This window comes from Castanea sativa, chromosome 5 (genome assembly GCF_040712315.1).
Source record: "Castanea sativa cultivar Marrone di Chiusa Pesio chromosome 5, ASM4071231v1".
In the NCBI taxonomy this organism is placed as follows: domain Eukaryota; kingdom Viridiplantae; phylum Streptophyta; class Magnoliopsida; order Fagales; family Fagaceae; genus Castanea; species Castanea sativa.
This window is the reverse complement of record NC_134017.1, coordinates 22301120-22311442: the sequence shown is the minus strand read 5'-3', so window position 1 is coordinate 22311442 and position 10323 is coordinate 22301120. Positions and strand designations below refer to the sequence as shown.

The 10323-nt window shown below is 36.7% G+C and overlaps 1 protein-coding gene across 1 annotated transcript; it reads left to right on the top strand.

Moving 5' to 3' along the window:
- LOC142634940 (uncharacterized) lies at nt 1-1813 on the top strand. Its single transcript, XM_075809172.1, has 3 exons — nt 1-481; nt 951-1097; nt 1395-1813. Exons 1-3 carry the CDS (start codon nt 406-408, stop codon nt 1811-1813), a joined length of 642 nt encoding a protein of 213 aa, XP_075665287.1. The 5' UTR covers nt 1-405.
- Nucleotides 1814-10323: the final 8510 nt, after the last annotated feature.

Below are 10323 nucleotides of genomic sequence, written 5' to 3'. Positions count from 1 at the left end.
GTTTTCTGCACACCCCTAATATAGAGAATGATATTAAGGGAGAGAAATAGTAGTGTTATATAGGAGGCTGTGAGAGAGAGAGAGAGAGAGCGAGAGCAGATAGCTATTTAGTTAGAGAGAGAGAGAGGAGATTCTATTTTAGAGTGAAAGGAAAGTAGGCTTACTCGCGGGGAGAAGTAACTAAATTATTTAATCTTTTTCTTTTTTGTATTTTTTTTTACAACTTCTTGCCACAATTTTTATGTGTCATAGTGTGACTGGTGAAGAAAAAATAGTGGGTCCATATGTGAGTGATGGTTAACCATTCATAGTTTGCCACGTTAGCGTTGTGGAAAAAAAGTTATGGAGTTTCACGATTCACAGTAATAGAAAAAGATTCATTGCTTTTTGTCATATATTTCTTTTATGTGTTGTATAGAAGCCAAGAATCGAAACAAGCTTATGAAGTTCCTTTATGGTGAAGAGAATTACAAATATCATGGTAATATTACTTATATTTTCAAAAAACTACTTCATATTTATGTTCTTTAAATATCATTTGTAGTTGTGCCTTTTATTTCTGAAATTTCCTAGATATGGTGTTTGAATTGCAAAACTGGTTATTGAAAAAATTATTATTTAAAAAATGATTTAATTATTTTTAAAAATTTTAAAAAAATTTGTAATTATTTTTTTTAATAAAAAAAATCAACCTATTGCAACGAGATTTTCAAAGTAAATCGTTGCTATATGTGAAATTTATTGCAACGAAAATCTAGTGTTGCATAAACCTATTGCCTCGGGGTTTATTACAACGGCTTGCATCGACTTTTTGTCATTGCAATAACACCTATTACTACGACATTAGTTGTTATTGCAACGACTTTTTTCGTTGTATTAAGTCTTTTTTCTTGTAGTGATTTGTAGTTGTGCTTTTTATTTCTGAAATTTGTTTTCTCTATGTGTTTTAGACAATTCCTTAACCAAATTTAAGAAGATGTTGTACAGTGAGAAGTACTTAGAGAGGAGAAAAAAGTGGATAACAATGTACTATGGTGAAAGTTACAATGCTAAGACTGAGATTGAAGAGAGGTTGGCTAAATTAAGAAAATCGAGAGGTACATGATTTTTCATATCTGTTTTTTCGTATTTGGATTATTTTATTTCCTATTTGATATCGTTAGTAATGTGTATATGCTAGCTTTGTTTTACAATGTATGATATAGAGTATGGTTGGTTGGGTGGAAGAAGTGTAGGTTTTAATGTGTATACGCTTGCTCTGTTTTACAATGTATCATACAGAGTATAAGTAATGTTGCATAATAAACTAAAACATGTATATAAATGATTTTTTTTATTGAAAATTACATTCAATATTTTTATTGAATTCTGATTTGGTTGTATTGTATTGTTAGGTGATAAGGACAAATTATTCAACAGACTGTCCAAATTTGGTGTACACGATGGAACGATGGAATTGGGACTCAAAAGTGTTGGGAGGATTTATCATTTAGTGGACAAAAAGAACAGCCTCGGAGAGGCTAAAGAAGAGATACGCAAGACTATGTTGGGGCTTGATAACATCGAAATGGGATCAAAGGTTGATCACAACTCAACTAAGCTTGAAATTATTGCAGACGCAGTCTTGAAAATGCTGCCCTATGTCCTCCGGATGTTGGAAGATATGATGTACTTTAGACAATATGGATGCCCTCATGGCGGCGGCAGCAAAGGAGGTGGTGGTAGTGGAGGAGGCGGAGGTGAAGGCGGAGTCTTTGATAGTGGAGAAAATGATGATGGTGGAAACAACGATGATGGAGGAGGAGGAGATTAGAGAGATATTTTATGTTAATGGGATGAAAGTGTTAGCTTTTTAAATCCTTGTTATTGGGCTAATAGAATCGAAACAAGCTTATGAAGTTCCTTTATGGTGAAGAGAATTACAAATACCATGGTAATTTTACTTATATTTTCAAAAAACTACTTCATATTTATGTTCTTTAAATATCATTTGTAGGTGTGCTTTTTATTTTAGAAATTTCCTAGATATGGTTTTTGAATTGCGAAACTGGTTCATGAAAAAATTATTATTTAAAAAATGATTTATTTATTTTTAATTTTTTTTAAAAAATTTGTAATTATTTTTTTTAATAAAAAAATCAACCTATTGCAACGAGATTTTCAAAGTAAATCGTTGCTATATGTGAAATTTATTGCAACGAAAATCTAGTGTTGCAAAATCCTATTGCCTCAGAGTTTATTACAACAGCTTGCACCGACTTTTTTGTCGTTGCAATAACACCTATTACAACAACATTAGTTGTTATTGCAACTTCTTTTTTCGTTGTATTAAGTCATTTTTCTTGTAGTGATTTGTAGTTGTGCTTTTTATTTTTGAAATTTGTTTTCTCTGTGTGTTTTAGACAATTCCTTAACCAAATTTAAGAAGATGTTGTATGGTGAGAAGTACTTAGAGAAGAAAAAAAATGGAAAACAGTGTACTATGGTGAAAGTTATAATGCTAAGACTGAAATTGAAGAGAGGTTGGCTAAATTAAAAAAATTGAGAGGTACATGATTTTTCATATCTGTATTTTCGTATTTGGATTATTTTATTTCCTATTTGATATCGTTAGTAATGTGTATATGCTTGCTTTGTTTTACAATGTACGATATAGAGTATGGTTGGTGGGGTGGAAGAAGTGTAGGTTTTAATGTGTATACGCTTGCTCTGTTTTACAATGTATCATACAGAGTATAAGTAATCTTGCATAATAAACCAAAACATGTATATAAATGATTTTTTTTTTGAAAATTATATTCATTATATTCTTATTGAATTCTGATTTGGTTTTATTGTATTGTTAGGTGGTAAGGACAAATTATTCAACAGACTATCCAAATTTGGTGTATACGATGGAACGACGGAATTGGGACTCAAAAGTGTTGGGAGGATTTATCATTTAGTGGACAAAAAGAAAAGCCTCGGAGAGGCTAAAGAAGAGATACGCAAGGCTCTGTTTGGGCTTGATAACATTGAAATGGGATCAAAGGTTGATAACAACTCAACTAAGCTTGAAATTATTTCAGACGCAGTCTTGAAAATGCTGCCCTATGTCTTTTGGATGTTGGAAGATATGACGTACCTTAGACAATATGGATGCCCTCTTGGCGGTGGCAGCAGAAGAGGTGGAGGAGGCGGTGGTGGTAGTGGAGGAGGCGGAGGCGGAGTCTCTGACAGTGGAGAAAACGATGATGGTGGAAACAACGATGATGGAGGAGGAGGAGATTAGAGAGATATTTTGTGTTAATGGGATGAAAGTGTTAGCTTTTTAAATCCTTGTTATTGGGCTGATAGAGTACTTTTGAATTGTTGCCTTTTAAATCTTTGTGATTGGGCTTATAATCACTTTATTTGTTATTGGCAATATTGAATTTAAACTCTTCTCTTTTAAATATATTGCTTTTGTTAATTAGTGCGAAAGTATTCATGCCTTTTGGGAGTAGGAAAAAAAAAAGCATGGTAAAGCAGGGATTGAGATCAGCCGTTCATTTCATCCAAGGTTCATAAATTTGGCATGCTGGCAATTTGCGTGCTTCCCTATTTCTCTCGTTTCTCTTTTCTTTTTTCACTTCTGCTTCCCCAAATTTGAGGTTCTCTCTTTCTCTCCCACTTCCATAGATGAAACCTGATAGTAAGTCAAAAAAAAAAATATATATATATATATTTTTTTTTTTTTTTTTATTGAGAATAAGTAAGTCCGAAATTCTAAATAGCCTTACAATCATCCTAATTAAGTAAAACCCATTTCCTAAAATAAAAAAAAAGGGTAAAACCCATTTGATATTTTACCCATTTTAATTTCTTACACTTGGAAAAAAAATGCCATTGAAAAATTCTAGTATATTCCATGATAAAAAACATTCCTTTAATGTAGTGATCAACAACCATGTCTTTATGTGTCAAAAAAAAAACCATGTCTTCCCAAAAAACAAAAACAAAAACAAAGTAAAATAATAATTTTTTTTTCTTTTCCTGCATATTCTTCTGCAACCAAATGAAAAACTCAAAACAAAAGCGAACCTCAAGAACAGAGGAATTATTAGAGTGAATATGGGTAACAATATTGCCATTACCCAAAATTTACCCGCAACCAAACAAAAGATGGATTGGGTTGGCTCGAGTTCATTCCCTTTTCTTCCTGGGCCCAAAGTAGTTCAATTTTTCTTGGCCATATCAAGGATTTGGGGCTTCTTGGATGTACTAGGAATTTGGTGAGTTGTTGGTTCAATAACGAAACCACTTTAATCTAAATTCTTGTTAAAATTATTTTTAATTAACATTCGGTCTATCCATACTAGTTTACAAATTGTTTTAGTTAACTTCGAAGTTGTTTATGAGCTCCTTTTACCTCTCTCTTGTGTGTGTGTTTGTTTCTCAAAAAGAAGAATGGGTAATTGTCCCACATTGTTTAAGAGAGTGTGTCTTGTGTAATTTAACTTACTTCATCCTCCCGTAAAAGTTGTCATGACTTTTGAGTGGAGTTGTGGTATGCCTTTGCGTTAAAACTCTTTTCCCTCTCTCTTGTGTGTGTATACGTGTTTGTTTCTAATAATAAAAAAGAAAAGTTGTTTAGGAGCTTAGGACTAGTTTCTAAATATGATAATTAGAAAATAATTGTTGTGTTATTTCTTAAACACGATGATATTTAAAAAGAAAAAGGAAACAAATGATGAGGTTAAAAACAGATGAAAAGTTGATCAAATCAAAAAATTACAAGGAAGCTCTTAAAATATTTGTATTGATAAAGTACCACTTTTCATTCTTTATTTATTTATATAATTTTTTTTTGATATAAAAGATAAAAGTAGACTTCAATTGTAAAAAAAAAAAAATTAACAAAGAAAAGCCATGGAAGTTGAGTACTCTGAACCTCCTCGCTCAAGGGAAGAAGAAGAGGAGTTAGGGCGTAGTGTGAAAAGGGTTAAAGAGCATGTTGGTGTAAGGCAAGCCTTTCAACCTCGTGTGCCTCTGAGTTATAGAGACACTTTAGTGGGGGAGATACCAGGTGCATATGAACAGGCCTTTAAGTTTGATATTGTGAGAGCAGATGAGGAAGAAGAAGAGGCTGATTTGGAGCCCCTTATTGAAGGTATGGTTGATATTACTTTGTCTAAAGAGACTATGAGGCGTATAAGGGAGCCTTGGTCCAAGGCGTTGATTGTAAAAGTTTTTGGTAGGATTGTTGGTTACAACTACCTAACTTTTAAAATCAACAAATTGTGGAAACCAACGGTGAAAATGGATTGTGTAGATTTGGGAAGGGATTTCTTTTGGTAAGGTTTAGTTGTGATGATGATTTTGATAAGGTGTTGAAAGGAGGTCCTTGGTTTATTGGAGGACATTTCCTTGCCATCAGACCTTGGGAGCCTTATTTTAAAGCTTCTGAAGCTAAACTAACATCTGTGGTAGTTTGGATTAGATTTCTTGAACTACCTATAGAGTTTTATGATGGAGCAGTCCTAAGAGAAATTGGCAGTGCCATTGGTCCAGTTTTGAGCATAGATGCTTACATGGCCTCTAGTTCAAGGGGTAGTTATGCAAGGTTATGTATTCAAGTGGATTTAGAAAAGCTCCTTATCAACATGATAAGAATTGAAAAGTGCAGACAAGCTGTATTATATGAGGGTATTTCTGCGCTACGTTTTAGCTGTGGCCGTCTTGGCCATACTCAGGACAAGTGCAGCTACAGTGTCAAACAAAGTGAAAAGAATGGAAAACATGGTGATGACCCCAAAGCCCAAGAAGTTAGTCAAGAAACTCAGTCCAATCCCAACTATTGGCCGTGGATGTTGGTTACAAGGAGATGAAACTTTGCTCGTAATGGATGAGGATCCATGCAAGTCAAGGGTGTAACGGGTTTAGAAGGGCAAAAAGGGAAATCCAAATTTCAAGCAGTGGATGTTGATGTGACAACCAAATCTCCTTTTGGGATTTTAGAAGCAAATGTATCTGATCCGGCACGTGAGGATGGGACTACACAAGTGTTGGGTGAGGGAGTTTCTTATGCGGAGCATGACACGTTATCTCCTAAAGCGTGCCAAGAGGATTCTTTAGCTGTTATTCATTATAAGACACCAGAGGCTTCTTTTAATAAAGTATCCCAGAATTCAAAACCACAGCCATCTAGGAGTCTTGGGATTAAAACTCCTAAAATATTGAAGCACCAAGTTGCACCATCAGGAAGCAGAAGCTTGAATATTCAAGCTTTGTCTACTACAACAAGCGCTCAAGTTGGTTTTAATGGAAACAAGGTTCCTAGGTTTAATGCCTCTTCCTCGGTCAAGATGGGCATTCTAGCACAGGAACAGGGTGGTGGTAATATCCGACGAGATGATTGCTTAGATAAGAGCTGCTTCGATGGAGACACCGGGGTGGTTCGATCCGACGCTATGCAATGCTTGGAATCACCTTTTTCCTATAACTCCCACCGGTATTAGAACAGGGAACCTCGCATTGGATCACTTAGTGTGGGCTCAAACACCCAATTCATGGTGGAGGTTCATCACCAATACTCCACTACTGTCATGGGAGGAGGTAGAGATTTTAAGTAGGTAGAGGAGGCCATCAATCGTGCCCTACTTTGACGAATCAGGATGGATCATTCAAGAGAGGAGGATTGTGGACTTCTGAGGATCAGCTTTGACTCACATAGGGAATCATCCTATGTTGAAGTTGATACAGATTCTAGTCCCAGTCAAGTGATGCGACCTATTGATATGTTGCAGAGAGGATACATTGGGGATTCTCAAATACATGATGATATGGAAATCGGAGTGGAGCTTGTCCAAGGACCTTCTGAGGAGGTTTGAGTGGCCTATGGTGGATGCTGTAATAATGATTAATGCCACAGTTATGCTGGAGGCCTTTGGGTGTTGTGGAAAAATGAGGAAGTTGATATTGATCTCCTTGCTGCTATGAAGCAGGAAATTCATGCCACAATTAAGGTATGTCACTCTAATTTGAACTAGTTTATTTCAGCTATTTATGCGAGTCCTCGTCTGGTTGAGAGAAGATTAGTCTGGTCTAATCTCTCGGAAATTGCTAAACTCCACAATCTTCCCTGGTTGATGCTTGGTGATTTTAATGAAGTGTTGAGTAGTAAGGATAAATTTGGAGGGAATCAGATAAATTTAAATAGGGCATTGGAATTTAAAGAATGTCTAGACAATTGCAAGTTTTTGGATTTGGGCTTTGCTGGCCCAAAATTTACTTGGACTAACAAGAGGCCTGTCACAAGCCTCATGCTTGAAAGGCTTGATAGATGTTTTGCCAATCCTAGTTGGAGATTATTATATCCTGAATCTACTGTTACTCATCTCCCCAGGACCTTCTCGGTTCACTGTCCAGTGTTAATTGAGTTATTGGGTACTAGAGCAAATGTCACTAATAAACCCTTTCGTTTCCATACCATGTAATTACTGCACCCACAATACCCAAAGGTGGTTGAGGAAGCTTGGTCTGGAGATAGGTCTCTATCTACAGCCATTTCTGATTTTACCATTAAAGTGAAGAAGTGGAACTTTGAAGAATTTGGGAATTTGTTTGCAAGGAAAAGAAGGGTGCTAGCTAGATTGGGTGGAGTTCAAAAAGCTATTGCTTGCAACCCAAGTGAAGCCCTTCTTAGGTTGGAGAAACTTTTGATTAAGGAGCATGCCTTAATTATGTTACAAGAGGAGGAGTTCTGGGCACTAAAATCCAGGCTAAATGCTGCCGCGTTTGGGGATCATAACACCTCATACTTTCATATCACAACTGTGGTAAGGAGATAGAGAAATAAAATCAAATGCATTATGCATGGGACTGTTGAATGGCTTTATGAGGAGGCTAAGATCAAGGAACATATTCAGCGTGAGTTTTCTAAATTGTATACTTCAGAATTATCCATGGCTTATATACGTTCCCTTGTTATGAATTTCTCTTGCTGCATGCTTTCTGAAGAGGAGAGGTGTAATATGGGTAGAAAGGTAGATGAGGAAGAGATTAGGGCTGCCTTATGGTCTCTTAAACCTTTTTGGCATGATGTGCAAGCTTCTGCGTGTCATGAAGTTAAGAAGGCTTTTGCTCATGGTATCATTCCAGCCTATTTGAACAGTACTCTGATTACCCTCATTCCAAAGTGTAATAATCCCGAGTCTCTAGCCAATTACAAGCCTATCAGCTTATGTAATTCTGTGTACAAAGTTATTTCAAAGGTGCTAGTTGCTAGGATCAGGCCACTTCTCAATAACCTCATATCTCCAATTCTGACTGCCTTTATTCCGGGGAGGAGAGGAGTTGATAATGTAGTAATTGCTTAAGAACTAATATATACAACGGATAGAATGAAGGGACGTGAGGGTTATATGGCTGTAAAGGTTGATCTCGAAAAAGCTTATGATAGATTGGAATGGAGTTTTATACACAAAGTGCTCCAAGCCTTCTGATTTCCACATAACATCATCAAGTTGATTATGAGTTGTATTTCAACCTCATCCTTGTCTGTGTTGGTGAATGGGTGTGCTCTTAAATCTTTTAACCCCTTAAGGGGCATTAGGCAAGCAGACCCTTTGTCTCCGTACCTATTTATCATGTGTATGGAGTACTTAGGATGTCTTATTGAAGAAAAGTGTTTCAAAGATTTGTGGTGTCCCCTTAAGGCATCACGTGGGAATATCAAAATTTCTCACTAATTTTTCGCTGATGATCTCATCTTGTTTGCAAAGGTTACTAATGAGATTGGTGAAATTAGCTGAGGTGTTACGGACTTTTTGGATGGAATCGGGACAAAAAATCAGCTGTGCTAAATCCAGAATATATTTTTCCCCAAATGTTGGAGCTGATTTGAAGGGGGAAATCTGTGAAAAGCTAGGTATGCTTGAAAAGAATAATTTTGGGAAGTATTTGGGGTTTCCCCTTAAACATAAAGGAGCAATTAGGGGGCAATTTAATTTTGTGGCTAACCGGGTTATGAAGAAATTGGTTGGACGGAAGACCAAATTTTTATCCTTTAAGGGAAGAGCGGTTTTGGTGAAGTCCGTGATGTCAGCTATACCAAACCATGTTATGCAAGGAGCTGTCTTACCAATTCATTTGTGTGATAAATTGGATAAAATAAACAAAGATTTTTTATGGGAGTCAACCGATGAGAAGCGAAGAATGCATCTAGTTGGATGGGAAAAAGTCAAAAGACCCATGGAAGAAGGCGGTCTAGGGATTCAGTCTGCCAGAATTTAGCCCTACTGGCCAAGCTAAATTGGCGTATGTACCATGAAAAGGAGGCTTTATGGGCAAGCGTGCTATTAACTAAGTATTGTTCTAATGCCAGAAGCAGATCTAATAACCATGATCGTCTTCCTTCTTCTCCTAATTGGAACGCTATCAAGGTTGGCATCCCTTACTTCTCTAAAGGAATATGGTGAAGGATTGGGAATAGCTCCAGGAAGAGTGTTTGGATGGACAATTGGATTTGTGGGTAAGCCTTAAAGGGGCTTATTGAGGGGCCTTTAACAAGGGAGGATATGTAGCTAACCATTGCTGACTTTCAGACTAACAATGATTGGAGGTGGGAGAGTTTGTCCTTTGCCTTGCCTCCGTGCATAAAGGAGAAAATTCGAGCAATACCAGTTCAAGAGTATGGTATTGGAGAGGATGTTTTATTGTGGAAATTTACAAAGGATGGCGTTTTTTCCACTAACTTGGCTTACCTGAGTATTAAGGTTGAAGTGGGAGTGGAAAATATGTTCAAGGGTGCTTGGATTTGGAAGTTGGATACTATTCCCAAGATTATGAGCTATCTCTAGTTATGTATGCACAATAGTGTACCTGTGAGGGAGGTTCTTGCGGGCAGGGGTATCAATTGTAACCCTTTATGCCCTATTTGCAAGCAGCAAGGTGAAACCATAGATCACTTGCAGAGGGAATGTTTATTTGCTCGCTAGTTTTGGTTCAAGATTCGGTCTCCCCATATCATACCGCCCATGCATAACCAAAGTTTGGCTGATTGGTTATATGATAATTGTCACAGTGATCGAACTCATCATAGCCATGTGCCTTGGAGTGTTATTTTCCCTTTTGCTATTTGGAATCTATGGAAGCACTGTAACCGAGTGGTTTTTGATAATACTCCACTTAACACTAATCTTCATGGGCTTTGTTTAAGTCAAGCCATGGATATTTCTATTGTGTTGGAAAAATGAGGAAAGTGAATCAGAGAGTTGTAATGCAGGTGAAGTGGTCCAAACCTCCTGAAGGGTAGTTCAAGCTCAATTTGGACGGAGCTTCTTGTGGGAAGCTAGGTAAAGT

Excerpts from the sequence above, each read along its gene's own strand:
- LOC142634940 (XM_075809172.1), top strand. The coding sequence starts at position 406 with ATGTGTTGTATAGAAGCCAAGAATCGAAACAAGCTTATGAAGTTCCTT. Across the intron at positions 482-950 it reads AGAGAATTACAAATATCATG|ACAATTCCTTAACCAAATTT; the intron begins GTAATATTACTT and ends TATGTGTTTTAG. Across the intron at positions 1,098-1,394 it reads TAAATTAAGAAAATCGAGAG|GTGATAAGGACAAATTATTC; the intron begins GTACATGATTTT and ends TTGTATTGTTAG.